A 24,143-nucleotide genomic window follows, 5' to 3' on the forward strand; every position below is an offset into this window, starting at 1 on the left:
CTTTCTGCCCTCCATCTATCCTCCCAACACAAGAAAGAGAGCAGATAAAGTCACTTGCTAAACAAGAAGAACTGTATTGTTATGCCAAAAACCCCAAAAAAACTATTTTTAAAATATGCTGGTGGAAAAGGAAGAGCAAAAGCTCTTTTTAAAGAGCAAAAGCTTCTTTTTCACAGTGGTACAGCAACATAGAGAATTTGCCACCAATGCAGATGTGCAATATACTGCAAGTGTTTATTTTCATGTTGTGACAGGATATTTTGGTCAAAGCTGAAGGAGTCACACCTTCAGGAACCTAATGTTTAACTGGTATCAGTGAGTCACCACCCATGCTGTGACTCACTATAATTCATGGCAAGATGGAGGGCTATTTAAAACATGGGATACTTGGGAAGACACCTGGCAAAAAGTAACACACCCAAATAGTAACCATCAGGTAACTTCTTTACAAGGGGTGAAAATCTGGACAAGGCGCATCAGTATTTGCACCGCTCTAAGTTATGAAAGTAAAGTCTGCTGCATGTTTGTAACTACAAACACAAGCTGTCTGAATTAAGGGCTCTTGTCTCAAAAGCCCTTGTGCTCCAGTGGCCATAATTCTGTCTGTGGTACTTAAGCACGCTGAATGCCCACCGCTAAAAGGCAAGATGCCTGTTGAGGATTTGGCTGGCTCTACCTTTGCCACCATATCATGAGATATGCAAGGCAGACCCTTCTGTCCTAAAAAGGAGCAATGAGAAGGCAGGAGAGATTCTCTGGTACAACGCTAACCCAAGAGTCTGGCATAAAAAGCCCACGAGAGAGGAACAGGACACACGTGCCCTCTTCCCACACTGCGGCTTCACAGTCTGCTTCCAATGCTCCATGCCCAGATTGTTGCTGAAAGAAAGCACCCCCTTCCCCAAACAGTCTGCAGGTGGATTGTAGCTCTGCTGTGACTGCTCTCTGCACTGGTTTCAGCAGTAAAAGACCAGAGGATCACCAAAGCTGCAGCCTTGGAATGCCCTAAGCCAGGCATGAAGCTGCAGCCTTGGTCCCCCCCCCGCCAGGCAGCACCTGGCTGCTGTGTCAGCCTTTGCACTCTCCATCTCGACACCTCACACGCCACCTGCGCCCTCCCAATCCCTTGAGTGAGGGTCCCACTTGGGAAGCCCTGTCTTCTATGTATCATGCATGCCCCACAGCAGCATCAAACCCTGCCTGGGGAAAAGCCACCAGCTTGTCTGCTCATTAGGGAACGATTTTAGGACCAATAAATGAAAATAAGAATAGATTCTTCATCATGGAGGTATGCTGGGTCTCAGCTTCTTTGTTTCCTATCTGTCCTCTTTCATCTTTTTATAACCAAACCCTGTCAATCTACCCTGCACAGAGCTAGAATCCATCTTCTTTACAAACACCTTATCCAGTGAGACTTTAAATTTATGATGCCTTTATATTATCTTAGAGTGTTGGATATTTTTCTAAAAAACCCAGCAACCTGAACCAAAGTTATTTTAAAAAGAATAAAATAATAAAAATAAATACAGTTTTCTTTCTCATAAATATACATTAAAAAGGCAGAATAATCTCCTGGAGGAAAAGCTCCACGTCAGCAGACCAAGCACTATTAAAAAAAAAAAAATCCCAAAACAAATAGGAATGCAAAGCAATCAGTACTTCTAATACAATAAACCTACCAGTAATTCCTTTTCACAGAACTGAATAATCTGAGCAATACTCATAATTACAGCCACAGGACACCACTGTACCAAGATTTCCCTCTAGACTGCTGAAGGACATAATTTCTCTCCTCCCTTTCTCAGCCCCCAGCAAAAAAAATGACACTCTGGCAACTTTTAATCTTAAAGAAAGTGCATGAGATCCAGAAAGTGGTGTGATGCTCAACTCTACAGAAAATAAGTGTGCAGTAAAACCACACAAGGGAGGTTGCAGAAGAAGCCTCCCGGGGGGATGCTCCGGCCCAACTGCAACACTTAAAGCTGGGGGAATTTCAGTGCCCAGAGGCATCTCTGTATCTCCTTCTCAGCCATGGCAATATGAGAGCATTTAAATTATTTAACCTTCAGGGTTCAGAGTAAGGGTGCCTCTCCTCTGAGATCACAGCTGGGCAAAGTACACCCAATCTGTATTTTAAGAGTCAATAAAATGTTCTTGAGAACACGTGGCATTTTTGTGACCACCAGTACAATCAGCTGCGTGGAAATACCAAGATGACGTCTGAAAATGAGAACATTAAGTAGAGTTAAAAACTAGTAGAATTAATCCTGGAAGAAGATGAAGATATAAAAGTAATGAGAAGAAGATATAAAAAGTAATAATTTTATCTTTTTTTTACCAGCCACATTGAGAATCAAACCTCTCCAAAGAGCAACTTTCCTTATGTTTTTAATCAGACATGAGTGGACTGGAAACCAGAAGAGTCATTAAAAACACAACACACAAGAAAAACAACAAAACAGCTATTGAGAGGTTTTTTAATTTGTTTTCTTTGAACAGCCACTCAAATAAGCCTGCACCACACCTATGCTGGAATGCCTCAACCCAACACAGTCAACACCTGACTTTCAAGCTACTTCCTCTCTGTATGATGCTAGACCTCTACAAGCCAAGTAATCTAACATTGTTCAGCTTTATCATAAGTGGATGCTTTTGCTGAAATCTTTGAGCAGTACCTAAGCGCTTAGAACCTCAATACTTCAAAACAAAATTTTTACTGAGCAAGCACACACTGGTATTTTGAGAAGTTTATAATCATCCAGATTTGCAAGAACTTGCACTCAGGTGTCAAGAGGAAATATTGCTGGTACCACAGTATGATCTTTGGCTCAACATCTGCCTTCTTCCAATTCCTAACAAACCTGAGGTCCCTATCCCCATACATTGGAGCTTGGCAATTCAACAGATGCGAGGGCTTCTTTGGTTCGGCTTCCTAATCAGTTTGATTTTCTTGCAGTGGGAACAATGTTTTCTGTACTTTCCATTCTCAGAAACCAGTAAACCATTTCTGACCACAGCAGACACCTGGCAAGGAAAACTGCAGTCCAGAAAAATGACTTGTGAACAGTGAACACAAGGTCATGTACACAGAAATTGTTAGATTGTTTTAATTGCGGACATGACTGACCACCTGGGCAATGCACCATTTGAAAACTAAGGCAAAGAAACTACTTTTGATACTACCACAAGGACAAAGGTTTTTGAGGACATGGGGAGGGAGAGGAATGGGGAGAAAAAGAGGGGGTGGCACATGAGCCAGGGGACATGTGCTTAGCTGTCTTCCAAGAAAGATATAATTAGATGATGCAGCATAATATGAACCTATGAAAACAGCTTCTATCCCCACAAAATAGGACTGCATAACCATTGATTTCACAAATTTCCTTAACAGTTTCTGAAGTTTAACATAGTTTAAGTTGCTGAGATACATCTCCTTCAAAACCACAACTTTCTGATATGCACGTCTTAGCTGCGTAATTTCTGCATTAATTATCCAAGTGCCTATATTTTTAGTCTGGTATTTCAGCCATAAAGATAAAGTACAAAGGCCTGGCGCCGCGCACTACTGTGTGAACACCAATGCAGAATACAGCACTTCCTCCTGGTGTGAAAACTGAAAACTGATGACTCCATCATCATCATGGGAAACCTAAGGCACAGGTTCCCTCAAGCTGCTTGAAACTGGAGAGGCAGACACACAGTGCTTCTTATATTAATTACCTGAGAGTAAGCAGGCTGTGCCCACTGTGCTCCACAGGGAGATGCTGTCCTGCTCACAAGCAGTAGGTGCATGGCTCCATTCCCCTCCAGGCAGATGAAGGGCTCTCCTAAAGCTTTTCAGTCATGGCTCACCTTTAAGGGATTTAGCCCCAATGTGAAGAGAAGACTCAAGCAACACTGTAGTCACAAAACAAGCTCAGAATTTCAAATATGCAAAAGGACATGCATTGACTCAATTTCAATGCCAGTAAACTAACTTGGAAAAGATTTCAAATTTAGTGTTCTGCACTAAACTGTTCTTCAGTCTATGCCATAAACAAAAAAGACCCTCCAAACTCTCCATTGAGCACATCAAGAGAATCCCAAGATAATGCCCCTGAGACACGGCAGAGCTGAAAAATTTCATCTACCCTTCAACTTCACACTTTAGTCAGGAGCAATTAGCTCTTCTATTCCCTATCTTGCTCTCATCACAGACCTCTTTCTTTTCCCCAATGGGAGAGGGAAGAAGGAAGTTTGTCAAGTAAATAATAATCGCTAATACGCCAACAATTAAAATAGGATTTGTTAATCATATGACAATCTTTTGGATACTCAACATGATTAAATCAACTTTAGTAGCATCCATGTACCACCCACCTCTCCCTCACTACTTCTTTTATTTTCAGTAGGAGTTCTCTTTATTCTGAGACGTTTAGATCTTTTCCAGCCCTCGCCATCCACAGATTAGTCAACTAACTTGTTTCTCAGCTGATGTGATCTCTTAGTTTTTCCCAACTCCATAATGTCATCTAACATCAAAGAGTTGGGAAATACAAAACCTTGCTTGCAGATTTCCTGCACAGTGTTCATAATACTATATTAATAATTTTCCACAGAGCAGCATCAAGATATTTCAGTATCTCTTTTACATCTCTGCTGCAACTAAGTAACTTTTCTACATGTATTCTGACATGATTAGAAGACTTCGCCACAAACCTGACTTCAATTTTCTATCTAGTCTTTGCTGTAAGACCTTGTGGCTCTTTGCCTCCTTCTGGCTGCAGGAAAAGACCATGAGCAACCCCGTCCACCCCTAGGATGGAGACACACACACTGAAAAGTGGCATTTGAGCACCATTCCTCAGTTTTCAGACGACAGCCACTTTTATTCTGGATGAGGTGTGCAGCCAAAAGAAAAAAGTTAAAGTAGCTATCAAATTTGTATTTAGAACTGGTCTAAGCACTGTAAACAGAAGTAACACATAAAAAACCCTGCAACATTGTAGTTAAATATTAACATTCACTATCATCTCATTATCAAAAATAAGTTAATGCTTTGTGGACTGGTATTTTTCAGGCTGCCAAAACATGCATGCACAAAATATGTTGTAAGCTTGACAGGGCCGACATGGCAAAACCTAGTTTACTACCTTGTTGGGCTTTTTTAAATATAGGGCAAAAAAAAAAAACCAAATAAACTTAAGCATGGAACAAACTCTGAAATGGAGAAGGGTGAAGTGGAAGACAAGAGGAAAAAGTCATTCCTCATGAGAAATACTTCCCACCTTAGATAAAAAATCAGACACCTTAACTCTGACATGCAATTATTGCTGCCATGACCTTGCCCTCTCATCATTTACAAACTACAGCTATTGCAACTCAGGCAAGACGAAAAGGAGAGGGGAAAAAACTCCCAGGGTCTGGTATTAATTCAGACCTAAATAAATGCTAAGGGAGGAAAGAAGGGAGAAAAATATTCTACTTGGTTTTCAAATCAGAAGGTGAAACTGGTCTGTCAAGCTTGTACTGTTCAAGCAGACATCATTTTACACAGCCCTGGAAGACACAGCAGGGGAAAGGTCTTGCAGTTTAGTTTACAGTCCCTATCCTTAATAATATTTGTAGGGTGGACATTGCAACACCGTCTGTATGATCATGGACTTCGGCCTGAAGGTCAGGAAGAAAGCAGGCAGCTCCAGAGTGCTGCAGAGTAGCACAGAGACAGTACTTGGGCCAAAATGAATTCCTCCTCCACGGTCCGGAGGCAAAGAGCCTTTTTTGGGGAACCAGACCACCCTGCTCTGAAAACAATGCACAAGGGTAGCTATAAATCACTTGCTGCAGGAGAAGGCAAACATATCATTTCCCTGCATCTCACAAGCAGCATTCCTGATTCTCACAGCTTCGGTCCTGGGGGATCAAGATAGGCATTCCAGAAATGAGCATCAGGATACATCCACTTACCTAATCTTTTGTTCTTGTTTTTCAGTGTAACAACCAGTAATTGGGGCTCTCCCAGTTTATAAGAAAAAAATAAAAAATGTTAATGAAGCCTTGTACTGCACACTGAACTTTCCTACCCAGCCCATCATGCCCAGAGCACGTTTACCCTCTCAGCTCACGGGACAGGCAGGAGGTTGCACCCCAAGCATGCCAGTCACCCCAAGCACAGCACTGATCCTTCTTTGTGGGAATAGCTACAAACCTATCGCGTGTTCCTAGCAGGTATGACAGCAGGAAAACTCAACATATGCATTAATCCCTGCTGCCTGCCAGTTTTTACAGGCTGGCGTGGGGGCAGGCTTCCCAGCACCAACACTGGGTGTGGATCAGCGCAGCTTCAGTAGTGCTGAGCAGTTATCAGACACTAAGATGGGGTTTGCCTGGAAACCTCTACAACACACCCTGATGACATGGATTGAAAGGGTGTTGAAACTCCTTTCTCCCTCCTTCAGGTTACTTCCTTCCCCTTTGACTTTAAAAGGGAATTCAGAACACACACAAAGTCATCTGCTGTCAAAATCGAGCTGGTAAAAAAAAAAAAAAAAAAGAAATTACATTACAAGAGCTAAGCACACGTTTGAGATGAGGTGACCAAAACCTGAGAGAAGCTGTTGGATGGAATTGGGTGCAAGAACTGAACACTCAGCACTGCTGCAAAGCTGCAGCATATTCCTCCAACAGGCTACTCTGATCTTCTACACATTGTCTGCAGCAAATCCCAGTCCTTTGTTCTGTAGCAAGATCTCAGCCTAATTAATTCCACAGTTACTTGCGGGTAAGGCAGCGCCAGCCTGGCTGCACTGAAGAAGAGCGGGAAGAGGAAGGAATATGAAAGGAAGGGAGGGAGAGGAGCTGTCCTGAGCAGGGATTCCAGGTAGGCAGGAACAAACAGACTGACAGAAAAAACAAAAGATGACGTACATAAAAGCACTGTATCTCTTTCAGTATTTTCTAAATTTAGCAGCTTTCTAGAACTGATTTTTTGAGATTTAAGTTAAGGCTTTTCACCACTAGTATGGCCAAAATTTTGAAGTTCAAGAAAATCTTCTGCTATTCCAGATGTTGTTTCATCAAGAAATGAACCCCTGAAGTCTGGCTGTCCTGTAAGCCTCATCTCAATGTTACCATCAGAACTGGCTCCAAATTACATGCCTTCCTGAGTGCCAGTTCCTTTCTTTGACAAATGATTTAAAAAAACACGAGGTCACCTTATATAACTGCAGTTATAGCCAGGGTAAGAAGAGGTAAATCTGTCAGTGAACCTCAGAAATTCGGGGTTAGACTGTCTGCACAGCTGATAAACACTCACCACGGCCAGCAATTTCTGTCACAACATGGGCAGGGTCGGTATATTTAAATTATGTGTCAGAGATACAGGATGTATTAGGGAGTGGAAACAAAAACAAACAGAACCCCAAGCATTTCAAACATCACATCCATCCAGGAGGTTTAAAAAAATAAAAAGGACGGTTGACATATACACAAAAAATGACTGATATGAAAGGTTTAATAGCAAGCCTTGGAAAGCTGAGAATGTCTTAAAGAGATTTCAATATGGGATTACTTTCCTGAAGGATCATTGTTAGTTCTAGCAATGCTACAACCTATTTATGGTAAGCTGAAATCAGATTCCTGTAACTGAGACGCTTTATCTTAAGGGTGATAATAAACATGAACTGCACGTACATTTCCTGTAGTGAAAAAGAATCCACGCCAGACAAAAGCACAAAGCTACCTGAGTTCCGATTTCAGTATCGGTCTGATTCCAGTCTCTGTTTTCTAGACCAACTGCTTTAAAATGCTTTGGCCAGTACATAACACCCTCAAATAAGTAAAACCAGTATTTGGCTCACTAAACAGGAAGCCTTGTGATATCATACCTGGTTATTTCAAACATCAGATTATTTACTGTTCGCAGGCAGGGGACAGTTCTTCACGTGGGAAGTTGCAGGCGCTGTTCCCGAAACAACCATCCCCTTCCTTGATGCCGCTCAGCCAGAAACTTGCCCTGTTTTTTCAGGGTGTTGCTCACCTGCGCCCTGATGGTCGGGAGAGTCCGTCATCACACTCAGTGTGTGCAAGCAGGCGCCAGGGCAGCTGCAGCAGGACAAGCCAACAGCTCCCCTTTGCCTCCTCTTTAACAAAAGGATTTTTCAAGTCTGTGAAGGCTCAGAGCTGTAATCACTGACTCTTTATCAGCTAACTCAGAAAGGAAAGAAGGAAAAAAAAAAAAAGGTTTGGGCTCTTTCATGTAGCTGAGTAAGCCATGAAATAAAATAGATGTTTGCTCTGGTGTGGCAGTATTTATGGATACCTCTGACCACAGGGACTTGTTGAGGCCTTCGGCACCCATTAGAAGCTGAGAGTCACCCCAAAGCCTTGGCTAAAAGAAATTTAGGACAGACTTTCTGCCCGTTGCAAGTTTCTGCCTTGCAGGTCCCTACAGTCCTTCAATCTGTTCAGTGGAAACAAAGTGATGTAGCAGCTTCAATATTGCCATTTCTGACCCAACTACCACAGTGGGTACAATAACTCAAGGTTTTCATTGATTTGGGACTAGGTCGAAGCCAGTCAGCCAGAAACTAACACTGATAAGAAAAATCCTGTCAGCTGCAGGGAAAAAAAAAGAGAAGTATCAGCATTTCCAAAGTCTCTTTGCAGAGACCAGCCAACTGGAGAATATGCAGAAACAAATGAGATTACAGGCACAAATGGGAGGAGATACGGGTGGCACAGTTCTTATTTTGGGAAGGACCTTGTCAGAGTGATCCCTTCAAAGTAATTAATAACTATATTCTGAAAGTCCATTTAAAATGTACACCTATCCTCTACCCCAAGAAGTATTATTCTGCAAGCTGTGCCAAATTCATCATCACTATTATCACAAAAAAATTTGTTTGTTTCATCATTTCTGGCTACTTGCAGATACCAGCAATAATCCCACAAGACAACACCACAGACTAAAACACGTTACTGCAGAGAACAATTTAACTTCAATTAAACCAGCAGAACACCCAGGAAAAGGAGAAAAAAAATCTTTTAAGAGGAAGTTTTCTACCAGGCTTACAAGCTAAATCAGATGAAGGTGTGCCCAGAAAAGTGCCAGAACTGCAATAAAAGCAAGGAGAAGGAAGACCGGTTAAGCACAGACATCCCCCATTGCAGGAGCAAAGAGCACCAGTCACAGACCAAACCAACCCAAGTTCAGACATCCTTGCCCCTGGACCATTTGACTCTTCTGACTTCAGTTCCACTCTTTTTGGCAGGGACAATTTGCTAGAGGCTCAGCCAAATTGGCATGAGAATGTCTGAACCAGTGGCAAATAGGTAAAATGATTGCCATGTTACTTTGGAAAGATGACTCAACCCAAATCAAGTGGGAAGTTGAGAGCCAAGCAAACAGCATTGCAGGAAAACAAGGCATCTGGAACATAAAAGCAGTCACAACAGGAATTCCCTTGTGACTAGACATGAAATATTATTACATAATTGCTCCAAGTGATTAAAATGCAGCCTTCAACTAAGAACGCTTCTCTCTTACACCAACCCCAAGAGGCAGAATGATCTGGAACTTCGCAAGTGCACACAAAGAGACGCTGTGCCATCAACCTCTGCAATTTAATCAAGTCCAGTCCTTGCCCATCACCAGCTTTTGGTCCCCATTATACAAATCAGCATGCACCACCACTTAACGCAACCAAACACAGAGCACAGGTCATCCTAGTAACAGAGTGAAAAAACCAACAACCATCAATCCTGTAACTAAGAGCTTCCGTGAAAATGTTGTCCCAAGATAACAGCTGGCCTTGCAGATGGGCAGAAGATGCAAGCACTAAAGGAGTTAGTGAGAGAGTTAGAAACATCCCAGCTGAGCACACATTGCACCTTCCTGCTAAGCTTTATGGCTACATAATTTAGTTGTCATTATGTTGCTCATTGTGTTAATGCTAATAATTTACCTGGAAGCACCACTTTGTAAATGGCTAAAGGGAGATCTCAGGTTTTCACGCAAGGAAAAAAAAAAATAAATAGAAGTGTTTCTCATTATCCTTCCTTTGGACACTGGTAAGATGATACATGGACAATTAAAACAGACTATTTTTTAAAGTAGCCTTTTGCCTAAGGGCTGGTTTAGGATGTACCTTTTAAGAAATACTCATGCAGTCTGTTTATAACAGTATGGTGATGTTGATGTTGTGATAAAGAACAGATGAAAATCTTCAAAGAATCATTTAGCAGTGAAAAAGTCTTGCAAGTGAATTGTGCTAAGGGGAGATATTTATGTACAAACCAAGCTAAAGACCATGATTTATGCGCCAAGTCAGGACATTAGCTCAGAAGGGTGATTTAATATGGCCACTGGAATCCCTGTGGTTAAATTATGCATCTGACCCCTTCACTACGTGTATTTCAGCAGTGTTAAATAATAAGCACTATGTCCTTTATTACCATTTCCAGTTCTAATAACTGGCAGCACTATAAAAAGCACCGTTCCCAGTGACTCAGTCAAGCAGGTCAGGGTAATGACAGCATCTAACACGGCAATGCCAGTCTTCAAGAAAGGCACAAGGCCACCCCTGGCTCCAGCAAACCTCAGAGAAGTGGGGCTAAACAGAGCACTGAGCAGGGCTGGAAACAGCAAGACCTCCACTCCATCAATCCCAAGCATGGCACGGGCTGGGAGAAAATGGGCACGAGGGAAGGGACAGCTGAGAAAGCCTGGACCGGGACACAGGATCTGATGAAGGGTGTACCATTAGAAGAGAAGCTGTGGAGACAGTGGAACTTAACACAGTTTAAGGACAGTTATCCTACTGCTGAGAAATGGGGGGAAGAGTGATGTCTCGTGCACATATGTCAAATATGCTTTGTGCTAAATAACCAGATTTGTTTCATTGTTTCTGAATACAAAGCAATGGTGGAGCATCCAGCAGCTATTAGCTCGGACTGCTGAAGGTAAGTACAAGTGGATTTACTTGCCAAACAAAAGTACATTTTTATTAATACACTTTTGGCTCTCTTTATGATATTTCAATATAACCCCTGGCTACTACACAGATGAGCATATATTACACTAAGATTTAATAAAACTCTATTTAGAAAGATGAGAACATTGCATAATACATTACAGAAATAAATGTATTTTTGAGGAGAGTTAAGGGTGATCTGAACATCCAGTCTCTTGAATTCATCCAGAGCACCTCTTTCTCACAAAAGACAGTGAGATGCATGGAAGAGGAGTCAGCAGTTACAAGAATTGCTCCCACAGTATCAGAGCTCCTGGGGATTGGTAAGAAATGAAGTCCAAATGAAGCTATCATGATGTTCTGTCTGGGTTTTTCCTCTGTTTCTTCATTAGAATAATAACAGGCAGCACACCCACACCCAGAAAACCCCCAAAACAAAACCAAAGCACAAACGAAGGAGGAATCCTGACCCTGAGAAAACAATCTAATTATAATTACATGGGACTACAAATCAAAGCAAAAAAGCTGCCAGGTTTTTGGAAGTGAGCGTACAATAAAAATAAAAACTCCACACTGGAAAAACCCATAGTCTCAAAAGATGATTATTATTCTTTCTAATAGAAAACAAGACAGCAGGGGCCACAGATGTTTGTTTATCCCTTAAAATTGATCTGCCCTTTACCGCAAGTTCTTCCAAAGAACACTTTTTTTATTATCTCTAAAGAAGCACACAAGACAGCAAACTAACTCTCCCTTGACCTTTTGTGGCCAACTTCACGATGACCTTCAAAAGATCCAAATATTTCAAAAGATTTTTTTCTTAAAGTTTAGACTAAAGAAAATATTTCACGATAATTTTTTCATGCTAAAACTTCAGTGTTAAACCCCCAAACATGAATAGCTCAGCCTCTGGATATAAACAGAAGAAAATCTGACCTTCTTAAATGTCTAATTTTCCTATACATTTCTGTGTCACAAACCATTCAGATCCAACATGTGCCTATGGCTCTCTCATGAAAGGAGTGTGAGCTGGGTTACCTTCCTTTTTAATCCATTCTGGGTTCAAGGTATTGAGGGATTTGCTTTTTCCCTGTTGCACACTCTTTCAAGGGACACAAAGAGAAACCAAAATGATTTTCAGTTATTCAATATAAGTGTGTGCTGGCTGACCACATGTTGTTCATCTGATTGTTGCCTCATTTCTTTATCCCAACTAGATAAACACAGTTAAACCAAAACACTGCTCCCAGGCAGGAAGTAATTTTTGCTGATCTTAGGAGGGGGTCTTGAGATTAAGGGAACTACTTCCCTGGTGTAACCATTTCATTTTACATTTCCAGGAGCTCCAGCTGCTTGTTAACATCAATGAGGCCCATCTACAGCCAGCAGGGCTTTTGCAGGGCCGATACTATAAACAAGCAAAAGCTTTCAGGTGAAAAGGGAAGGCGATTTTTTGTTATGCACTACTCAGCAAATACGAAGCAAGAGCAGAAAGCGGCACAGTGTCTTCACTAGAAATTTTCCACTGTAGCTATTTCAAGGGGAAACACAAAACACAGCAGCATGCACTTTCTACTTCTGGAGTAAAGCAACTTGTGTGAGCCATTTCTTTAATTGCTCTGCCAAAACAGTTTTCAAGAGAATAAGTACAAAACCAGAAGAATTCAGGAGAACTTTTGTCTTCTTTTACTCACAACAGTCACCATTTCTTCAGCTTCCCCAAAAATCAACCCGGTTTTTGACGAATAGGGCTGTTTTAGTATACTTGCACAAAGATCAACTGGAGCCCTCTCCGCAACCCCTTCCCCTTACCAGCTGGGGCACATGCCTAAAGCATCTTTCCCACAGACACCCAGAGACAGCAGGACAGTACCAGGAACCCGAGGAGACACCCAGGATCCCGTTTCAGGACATAACTTTGCAGCTTAGCGCTGCCACCAGCGCGCGGGTACGAGTCCGCAGGCTGGGCACCTGGTGTGACACCCCGGGAGGGGAAGGGCCGCTCGGATGTGGCATTGACTTTCTCCGGGTGGGGGGCCAAGCCACGGCGACTTCACCGAGCCAGCTGCAGCACGCAAGGACAGATCCGCATCGCGTCCAGCCGCTCCCCTCGCCTTGGAAAGAGCGGGTGCCGAGAGGGTCCGTGAGGGCTGGGCAGGGAGGGGGGCCGAGGGAAGTCGCCTTTCTCACCTTGCTCACGACGTTTTGGACGAGGCCGGCTCTGATGCGGTAGTGCCACTCGCGGCAGCCGCACTCGCTGGCGTTGCCCCCCGCGGGGGTGGGCAGCCCGGGCGGGAGGAAGACGCTCCCGTTGCCGCTGTGGTTGGCGTGGATGGGCGCCAGGGTCCCGCTCCAGTTGCCCTGCCCGTCCGCCTCCCGGCACCAGAAGTCGGGCTGGTCCAGGAGGAAGGAGTCCGAGAACTTGCTGAAGCCGATGACGAGCGCCGGGACCCAGGTGAGCAGCACCAGGGTCCGCTGGTACCGGCCGCCCAGCCCCCCCAGGAAGGGTAGCACCGAGCCGTCGTAGTCGAGGAGCAGCGGGCTGCAGGCGGGCGGCGGCACCGGCAGCGCCTGGATCTCGGCCCCGGCGGCGTTGGCGGGGGGCGGCCCCGGGGGGGCGGCGGCGCCCCCCCCCACGGCCCCCGGCACCAAGCCGTTCTCCTCCGGCAGCGGCCGGCCCCCGCCGCCCGCCTCACGGCGTCGGTCTATCGCCATCCAGCCGCCCGGGGAGGCTCACATAGGGGGGGCCGGGGCAGCCCCGGCTCCCTCGCGAGTCCTTCCCTCCCTCTGCCCCGCGCACACACACGCACACCTTGCAACGTAAGATATTGCACACACGCTCCCAGCCGGACCCGGCAGGAGACGGATGCGAGAGGGAGAGGGGGAGGAGGGGAGGAAGGGCAGGGGCGAAGAAAAGGGGAGGCACCGAGGGAGCCCCTCGCTCGCTCCGTTCCTCACCCGCACCCTGCGGCCACGAACCGCTGCAGCTGCCGGCGGTGCCCCCCCTCTCCTCGCCTGTGCGTCAAGCTGCACTCATCCCAGCTCTCCCTTCCCCCTTCCGAGAGGCACTGCCGAAAATTAAAGGAAGGATCCAGCCGGATCCGAGCATGCGACGGGCCAAAGGAGAGAAAAGGAGAAGGCGGAGAGGTTGGAAAAGGAAAGAGAAAAAAAGAAAAAAAACCGGCCGCCCTGCGAACCAAACCCTGCAACAACAAACCAAGCAAAACCGGTGCAGCAAGGCACCGAACACGCCTCCTCTCCCGGTTTTGGTGAGGAGGGGGAGGAGGGATAAGAGGGAAGGCAAAGGAAGGAGGAGAAGAAAATAACAGCTCCCGACGCGGCTTCCCCGCTTCCCGCACAGCTAAGGGCTCCCCCCCGGCCGCGGCAGCAGCGGCGGCGGCAGCCCCCAGCACCTCCCCGCCGAGCCCTCGCAGCCCCGCGTCCCGTACATCTGGCTCCGCAGCTAGGGGCCCCGCCGGCCCCTCCGCGGCCCGAGCTGCGGACGCGGTCGCCGCCACCGCCGTGCGCCTCCCGCGGCAGCCCGCTCGCCGCGCCGCCGGCCGCACCTCCAGAGGCGGGCGGGCAAACCCGCCCGGCTCCTGGCCCTCCGCCTCCCGGCAGCCCCCACCTGCCGGCCCGGCGCCACCGCCCCCCGCTCCGCCCCCGCCGCGCCGGGCGGCCGCACCTGCTCCCGCCGCGCCGCCGGCCCGGCCAGGCCCCCCCGCCAGGGACCCGCCGCCGCCGGGGGCGGGCCGGCGCCGCGGGGCGGGCAGGGCGCGGAGCGGAGCGGAGCGGAGCGGCTTGGCGGGGGCTCCGCGCCGCCCCGCGGCCGCGCTGCGCTCCAGCGGGCCGGGGCAGGTAGGGCGGCGGGGCGGACAGGGCCGGCGAAGAGGAGGAGGCGCTCCGGCTCCGCAGCGCGCTAGCTCCGTATCAATTATTTACACGGTATGTGCGCCTTTAATAACGCAGCGCGGCTGCGGCGGGCTGGGCGGGAGCGCACCGCATCGCCGAGCCGCAGGAGCACCCTGTGCGGCTGAAGAAAGGACCAGACTCGGAGGGGAGAACCGAGAGGTGAAGGGGGCATTTCTGAGACCTAGAGGGCGCGAGGAGACGTGCCTGCGTCGCTTCAATCAGCCTGTCACGTTAGCGCACACTTTGAAGAAAATTATATCCTGTTAGCACCTGACGTTAATTGTAAAACAGGCGTTTCAGAATTATGAAGGTTATTTTTATGTTAAGCTAAATTTACTTCAGCGTGTAAGTGCCTCAGACTATTTTCATCGTGGAGCACAGCCTGAGCATTACTGAACTGTGTGGTTATTTTTTCCTTTGTAAGAAGGGAAGGAGAGAAAACAGATCAATATACGCTTGTACACATGAATACAGCTAGTGAGCAGAAAATGCTTGTGTGCATTAGAAGAGGATGGGTGTCATTGCCAAATATAAATGGAAGAGCAAGTTGTTGATGGAATTTCACGTACTCGATCTGGTCATTGCTAGCAAATTACTGTACACCATTAATGCCTTAGCTCTTCCTCCCTTTAGCACTTTGTGTTACAGAGGACACTGGGAAGGTTTCATGTCTACACCACTTCACTCCGTCTCTGTGTCCCTTTTGTTGGGCTTCCCTGGGTTCTGCTCTGAGGAACACTCAGTACTTCAGAGGCTCTCCAGCCCCTCCAGGTGACACTTTATCCTCCTCTCTAAATATTCCTTGCTGAAATGTGAATGTGGTGTCCCTGCCAAAGGAAGTCTCCTCTTTCTGTGTTGAAGTGTTCCTTTACATCTGATGGCTGCTATCACATCCCTGTGCTGTGTTTTCTTAAAGACAGCCAGCTGCCATCTGTCCGCTTCTCCTGCAGTCTCTTTGGCCAGCAGCTCTCTGGCGTCTCCTCAGCTGGTGTCTGCAGCCTGTGCTGAGCAGTGCCCCAGCCTCTGTGCATGCAGGGGGTAGCCCTGCCTGCAAAAACAATTCCTCTCATTGTTTTTCAGTCATGTTCTTTGCTTTCCAGGCAACTTCTTAGGGTTATTTTGAATTCTTGTTTCATCCTCCAACATGTTTGCAGTTGCTCCCCGGTAATGCCAGCTCAGAAGGCTGCGAACAAAATGGAACTGCAGTTCCCTTTGGAACTGCATTTATAATCCACCCTCTTGCTTGTAAATCACTGACAACTGCTGTTTCCAAACTTCTGTGCCCTCTGCCCAAATTTTTCGAATCAGCTGAACTCCCTTCCTTGTAAGCACATGCACAGAACTTAACCAAGGCACAGATGAGTGGAGTCCACTCTCCCCTCTTCCATAACATGGTCTGCTCCTCGTTGCCAAGGGACATTTGCCCAGATTGTCCCAGTTTCTAGCTGACAAGTTCATATTAATAGTTGCTTATCCAATTGTTTCCTTCTACTTGTTTACAAATTGTGTGTCTATTTGTACTAGATGCTTTCTGAGATGAAAATCTGGCTTATTTATTTATTTTCAAATGCCACTTTTAAAGACAGGCATCAGTTTGCTTATTTCTTGGCTATCTTCCCAGGATTCTCAGAGGCCAACACTAGTGTTTCCAATGCTGTTTGAGCCACTTCCTTCCCTACCCTGCCGTAAAGTGCAGCCAGACTGTTGCTTTGAACATTTCTATGTTACCCAGGTACTCTTGTAACAGGTTCTGTCCCAGCCTGGGCTGGAGCCTTATTCCCTTGTCACTGATGTGTATTGTGTCAGTCACCTGATCAAAAGGGACCTCTTTTAGCCAAGACTGATGCAAAGAAGTCCTGAGGCAGTCTGAGCCCTCTCTGGGGGCTTTCAGTAGTCAATAGCTTTCTCTCTCTGATGCGTAATCTGCTTTTGACTTCCTCTTACCACTGATGTACTTACTAAATGATTTCTCATTACTTGGGATGCTCTTGCTATTTAAGTTTTATTTGTTGTGTTTGTTGGCTTTCTTTTTTTTGTGTTCGTCCTTACCCACTCTTGCCAAGCAGCGCTTCTGCACTCGTCCAAAGGAAAGATCTACTTTCTCTGTGCTTACTTTTTGTGAGCTCACGATTAGCCCAAATGCCTGCTTCCTAACATACCTAAATTTCATCTGCAGCGGGATTATTTGTGACAGGTCTTCTAGAAACTTCCAGCTACCACTCATTGTCTTTTACCACAAAGGGGAAAAGGCCTCATCATGGCTTGGGTCTGCCAGAGTGAAATGTTGAGGCGAAGAGAACTTTAGGAATGGAGGTCTCAAGCTGAAGTTCTGAGAAAAGAGAAATTTGACTGAAGAAAGCAAAGAACTGAAAACTGGGGAGAAAAGGGAAGGAAGAGCCCTTAGAGAAGCAAGCAGATGTAGTAGATCTGTAGAAAGAGAACAAAGTCATACAGTACAATGAAAAGCCTGTAATGAGATGTTACAACCCTTACTCAAACTGATCAAACATTTTCATCCCAAACACCTTTTCTGGGCTGCTTCTACATCCTGAGTTTTTGTTTGGAACTGAAAAATTTCAAAGGTAGCGTATTCCTGAGGGTTACATATTTTTACATAGTAGGAGTTCTGCCCTTGAAACAGTGATCCTCAAGAGTGTTTCTGAGTAAAATAAGGTTGCAGACAAAAGAGGAAAGAAAACACATTTCTAGGAGCTAAGAAATAAATTTTTGATGAAATAACAACTGCTGAAGCAAAACATTATGGAAAAGAACTTTCAAATATGAGAAATGCCTTTACATATTCCCGTGAAAACTGGTTTTGGTTTAAATGAGGAAATGAAAATTGTTTTAAAGGAGTATTCCAGATGTGTGGTAGACCCTATACATGAACAAATGCTGAAGTTAAGCATCAAGACTCTTTCTCCTGAGCAAGGCTTTGTGAGCTATATTTTGTGATCAAGCAAGCTTTCTCCAGCAGTTCCTCTTTGACCTCAGAGAGAAGTAACAGGATATTTGGGGTAATCCTTCGCAGAAATGCAAAAAGATACAGTTTAAAAGACAAGTTATATTCAAGAAGTGAACAAATCAAGTTATTTTGATTTATTTTATCCAGCTTCATTGAGTTATATTAGAAAAATTGTGCACCATTATGACCTGGGTCCTCAACTGTTCGGGGTGGAGGAACAGAGAAGGTGACTATGACCTACTCTGACAGGAGCAGTGTGATCACCCTGTAGCAGAACAAACCTCCTGCAGCAGAACAAACGTCCCGTCCATTGGCACCCATCGCAGCTCAAGAGGGTTTCAAGCCAGGACCCAGAGAAATATTATCATGTTTACACAAAGGAAGAGGAAAAAAAAATCAAGCTCTCTTAGCCTTGGTATTAACATTCTCACATTCTTGGAAGGCCAGGCACAGCACTTTGAAGAACTCCTGGCATAAATTCCTGGTTTATGTGGAATTTGCGGCAACTTCATTCCACAGCAACAACTGTAGCTATATTTTATTATTTTATGGGATGCATGCTTCATTGCCTTTTTTGTCTGAAGGAATCCTGTACTGTAGAGGTGAAATTATGACAGTGTAATAAACCAAAGCCACTTGGTGCACAGTTTGATTAATAAACTTACCTACTGGAATGAAGACTATTTATATACTGGAGAAAGGCGTGGTGTCTTCATAGGATCATAGGAAAATTCAAGTTGAAAAGGATCAGGAGGTCTCTGGTCTCCCCTCCTCTTGAAGCAGGATTGGCTGTGGGGTTGGATCTGGATGTGCCGTGCTTTATCAAAATACTGTAAGGGATTTTTCAGTTCAGGAAGATCAGGTAAGTACCGTCAAATCTGGATGTGAGTTAGATGAACCAAAAGAAAGAATAATGAGTTGAAAGTGGTAAAAGGGGCTAAGCCACCTGGGGAACAGGTAGAAAAGCCTGTGCTTATTTCAGTGTGCTCTCCTATGATCCTGATTGAACCAACAACACCTGACTTTCACCATTGTTCTGATGTCAGCAAACACCAGTGAAACTCACTGGCAAAGTGTTCTGTTCTTCCTGTTGCTGAATCATATAAGATGACAACCAATTATTTTTGTCATTTACTCTGCTGGCAGAGGTATGTACCACATATGGGGAGGGATGAAGCAGGAGAAGGATTGCCATCCCCTGACTCCTGTGGATGTGAACACGCTGAGGAATGTGGATGACATTGTGTATTATCCTAAAACCAAAGAAAATTATTTGTACAGTAATTATTGGAAAAAATTGTACGTGTTGCAAAGTCAAGCAATCTGACATTGGTAAATGCTGTAACTGAGATTGCTTGGGCAATGTCAATTCGTGCCCTAGATCTGGTGCACATGCATTCTGATGCAAACTTTAATGAATAGTGTATTATGCTATATGACCTATAGTTACATAATTGCTGACAATTTTTCTTTCAAATCTCTTGTTTTATTCAGTTAAAAATAAAAATAAATTTTAAAAAAATAGATGCCTAAGAAGATTGATTCTCAGCACTTGAAATACCTTTGGGAATCTGTGTCTTAATAAGACGTATTTCAATACTTTGTTTTCTCCTTGTTTGGTATGGAGCCCCATGATTTATTTAATGTGCTATCTTCCACCTCGCTCTCAAAAACTTATGATTAATGTCCTCATGGGACTTCTTATAATTGTCCCCTTTGAAGTATCCAGGTGTTTCACAAATACTAAAGCATTTATTTTCATGATGTCTCTGTAAGGGGAGGGTTTACTACCTTCTTTTCATATTGGTAATCTCAGCAGCTGATAGGTTAAGGTAAAACTTCAATGTTTTGGGTAGTTGCAGCTCACAGCAGTTTAACATTGTAGGGTATGGTGCAGCGTTTTGCATTTTTGAAGCCCAGATCCTGTTAGCAACTGTGATTGTGCAAAGTTTTTGCAAATCAAATTCCAGAGTCTCAAGGCACGCACTCACAAAATTAGACAAATGCAACTGGAATAGCACCATACGGTACTTTGAGGAGGAGAGAGAAGCCTGAGATCACTCTTGGGCCAAGTGATGGAGCAGCTGATGCAGCACTGGATTAACAAATTAAAACTAGGTAAGATTAATTAGAGTCAGTTAACCTGGATTTAAGGAAGGTAAACTTTGTTATACTACTTGGTGTTTTGGTTTTTTTGTGGGTTTTTTTGTTGTTGTTGTTTTTGGTTTTTTGGGTTTTTTTTTGGTTTTTTTTTGTTGGGGTTTTTTTTTGGTTTTTTTTTTTTTTTTTTTTTTTTTTGTTTTGTTTTTGTTTTGTTTTGTTTTGTTTTGTTTTTGTTTTGTTTTGTTTTTAAATAAGTTTATGAATTTGCCTAATGAAGACAATGGTACTGATGTGGACCCTTAATGACTGTACAGCAAGATAGAGATTCACAACCTGGTCCAAGATGTTCTTACTGGTGCCACTGGAAAAATTCACCTCCACTAGCTGCTCTGACTATTTCTTAGCTAGAAGTTAGTTCCCCTTCCAACCTGTCTTCAAGACCATTCTTACATGGACCCCCTGCTTTAGAGTCATGTAAATCAGAGAAGTTCACTCAGAACAGCAGCTTGAATTGCGTAACCTTGTGCTAGTGATAGTTTTCCTTGAGGACAGTTCAGGAGCTCTCTCAGACACCTCTATACCTGTCATCAGCTCGCCAGTTGACTTTCTAAATTATGAATTTGATTTTCTGGAGAAGCAGTGACTCTTCATCCAGTCTCCCACCTCACTTGTGATTCATCTGCCCCTACAATTAATGAGGCAGTGGTGTACAGGGAGCAGCTGCCATCCCAGTAGGGTGACCCACATGTAAAGCAGGTCTATCCTGTTCACTCAATAAAGCAAACACTCTGTGGATAAAAAAGTAGTCATGTAATTAAAGGCTTTTCTCACTGTATATACGCAAGTATTATACACTTTATATGTAAATATATGTGTATAACACACAGACATTATGTGAACACACAGAGAAGCCAAATTAGACTTACACAAACTATTTTACTTTATTTAATTTATGACTTTCAAGTGCCTAATTTTGCATTCTTCATGATGTTTAAATGTAGGGCTTTTTGTAATGTGTGTATATATTAAAACAATGCAAAAAACTAATGAGCGCTTACACAAGACAAGTTCTACAGTGTACCTAATTTTTAGACATAGCTTGTTTGAATGCCTCAATGCAATGCAGGGAAATCAAGTAGGAATTAAGTCAGTCCAGTGGCTTTTTTATTTTAAACAGACTTCAAATACTAGAAATAAATAAACAAAATTAAATGAACAATTAAATTAAATTAAATTTAAACAGGCTTTGAGCTGGATTTCTGCTTCAAAAGACCAAAGTCTCTAACAACATTTATTTTACATTCCCTTGGTCATACCGTGGTAGCAGAACGTCTGATGTTGAAAAACCACTTAGAGCAAATATATGTTACATATTTTCTGCATCCTCCTCTAAGGCTGCTGACAGATTCTTAACAGAAATACCAAGGCTGAAATAGTAATACTTATTTCAGGAGCAAGATGGGTTGCATTTTCACCTATAAAGGGAAATGCAGATGTCTAGCGTCACTTTCATTGTATATCTCAGTTTCTAAAGGGAAAGCAAAAACCAAATAGCACCTAGGACATTCCTTAAGGATTATTGAAGGAAAAGAATCAGAACACCCTGAGGGAACTCCGTGACTCAGAGTGCAGTCCTCAGACAGATAAATTACACCTTGCTTGAAGATTAACTGTGCAAGCACATCTATATGCTACAGAAAGTAACTTAGCAAACATAAGGATGGCAACTCAAAGACTAATTGTCTAAAAGGTATGAATAACCAAGTTTTCCAATCTTGCAGGACCTAACTGGAATATCTAATAAAAATGGAACCTATGATCAAGAACCTTATTTACACATCAAATATTTGCCTTTGATTTTTTCTTCCCTTTACACCTGGTCAAGAAACATTCTTGATGGGGAGTTCTTCTTTCCCTGCTTGCTCCTATATCACATATGAAAGCTCAGACTCACCTAGCATCCAAGTGGTTTTTTCCCCAAGTCCATGCTGGGCTGAGACAAGGGCTGGGAGCTAGCTAGACTTTAGCCTCTTCTATCCTTCAACGCAGGCCCAAAGTGAATGCTACACATAGAGAGGCTGAGAAGGGGCAAAGTCTCAATTAAACTGGGCTGTGTAGCCACATGATGTTGACATGTATTCACCTGTCTGTTTTTGTGTTACCTGGCACTCACTGCTGCTTGCACCCTGCAAGATCTGTTTGGATTTAGACTAGCTGGCCTCTCCTCTCCTCTCCTCTCCTCTCCTCTCCTCTCCTCTCCTCTCCTCTCCTCTCCTCTCCTCTCCTCTCCTCTCCTCTCCTCTCCTCTCCTCTCCTCTCCTCTCCTCTCCTCTCCTCTCCTCTCCTCTCCTCTCCTCTCCTCTCCTCTCCTCTTCTCTCCTCTCCTCTCCTCTTGTTTTTAAAGTATTTGAATTTAAAGTGATAAGCTGAATTTTGGCTCGGCTGTCAGAGACAAATGTTTCAAACCAGCTGTAACCATACTGCATTCACACAGGACTATAATTGGGCATACCTCATCTTAAATAATTTGCAAAGTAAACTGGTTTATGCTGAAGTGCATAAAACCAAAGGCTAGGACTAGGAGCAAGGTGTTCCATATATAGAACTTGGGAGAAAAGAACTCCTTGGATGAGTTGATGCTCAGTGCCAGAGCTGCAGTATCAGTGGGCAGCCTTCACCGTCTCTCCATCCAGTAAATCACTTCTGCAGGTTTGTCTTCCTCAGCCTCCACCCACGACTCTTGTGCTTGGAGACAAGCTGTTTGACTGCCGCTGTCAGCTGTCGTAATGCAGATGTGCTGTGCCATCAGGAGCACGCTGTCTTAGCACAGCAAGCACTGCAGGGGTTACTGAGAGCTTCGTTCCTAGGAGGAAGTCAGTTTCTTTTCATGCACATACTCCTTAAGAGTTGGAACTTAGGGAAGCGAGGCAAAAAGGATCAAAACCAGGCTCTGCATTGTTATTGTGGAGACACCCAGGACAATTTTTCCTTTCCTCAGCTTTCTGGTTGTGTCATGTTTTTGTTCAGTGACCACACTCACTGTGTCCCTACCATTTTAACTTCCCATTTCTCTTGGCAGGTGTGAATTTCCCCCTGCAGCCTCAACTCTTTTCACATCCCTTTCAGGATTATGTGGAGCTGGAACTGTGATGGCTCAGAGAGCCACTCGGGGCAGCTGGAATTGCAGCAGAGCTGAGCACTACCGGGGGAGGACAGAGGGCTTAGGCAAAGTGTGATGCTGAGCTCTGGGGCTGGGAGACTGCCTGGCAGCCTTACATGCCACCAGGGCAGATCTGGAACTTCTGTCCCTGTTTCCTTTGACTCTGGCTGAGCACTTTCTCCCAGTCAAGTTCTTTAACTTTCTTCTGCAGCCATCGGAGAATAAAACTGAGGGTTTTTTCATTTGGGAAAAGAAAAAAAAAAAAAGAAAAATTCCTCAGATAAGACTCTGGGAAATAGTTGTCAATAATGATGAAATAATAGGAACAGAAAGACTTGTGATGAGCTAATTGTGAACTCTTTGTTGGTTAGTGGTAACCTATAGATTGCAGATTTGAAGGAACTTTACCCACACAGAGAGAAAAAAGGGGAGTTCCAAAGAAGTTGGTGTTTTTTTTTTTTGTTTTTTTTTTTTTTTTTTTTTTTTTTTTGCTACTTGCTTCAAGTTACACTTGATGATGCTCAGAAGGAACTGTACTGATTGGTGGCCAAATAAAGGTTCAGATACATTACATAAAGCTAATGTGATGCCATTCAGATATAAAAGGATTCTGAAAAAGAAACAATCATTCTCATCTCCCATGACTTTATCAATGTTAAAAACCTTCAATACCTGAAAAAGTTTTATTTTCAAACTTGTATGACTTGTAGTTTTGATCATAATACTTATCAAATAATAAAAAAATAAAACCTGTAATAATTCTTTATCTGGGTTTGTTTTAATAATGTCTGAAGCAGGTACACTGAAAATGCAGCTCTTTTGTAGGACTGAGGTTGTTTGTCCCTTTTACTACAAGACTTCTCCTGGACCCAGGTTTATGGATCAGTGTTGTTTTCTTGTGTGGGATCTACTTGCAGTCAGGCTTCTTGTCTGAACTTCTTTTCCTACCAGTGGAAGGTAATACAGCTTGCTGAAGTATGAGTCATCTCATCCTTCAGTAGATTTCTAAGGCAGGCCAGAAGAATAATTTTTCTTGGTGCCTACTTCTCCC

General features: G+C 44.1%; 1 protein-coding gene across 4 annotated transcripts in view; it reads right to left on the bottom strand.

Annotated features, from left to right (window-relative positions):
- SLC22A23 (solute carrier family 22 member 23) overlaps positions 1-14,443 on the bottom strand; it is a 110,095-nt gene extending 95,652 nt beyond the window's left edge. The window contains exon 1 of one of the 4 annotated variants that reach the window (XM_040090525.2): positions 14,402-14,443. Coding sequence is in view for 3 of the 4 variants with exons in the window: in XM_040090357.2 (XP_039946291.1) it covers positions 13,143-13,667 (525 nt within the window). In the remaining variant the exon portion in view is untranslated. The other 3 variants (XM_040090357.2, XM_040090442.2, XM_040090685.2) reach the window with 3 other exon arrangements.
- Between the last annotated feature and the right edge of the window lie 9,700 nt (positions 14,444-24,143).

Source organism: Hirundo rustica, chromosome 1, assembly GCF_015227805.2.
Source record: "Hirundo rustica isolate bHirRus1 chromosome 1, bHirRus1.pri.v3, whole genome shotgun sequence".
Lineage (NCBI taxonomy): Eukaryota > Metazoa > Chordata > Aves > Passeriformes > Hirundinidae > Hirundo > Hirundo rustica.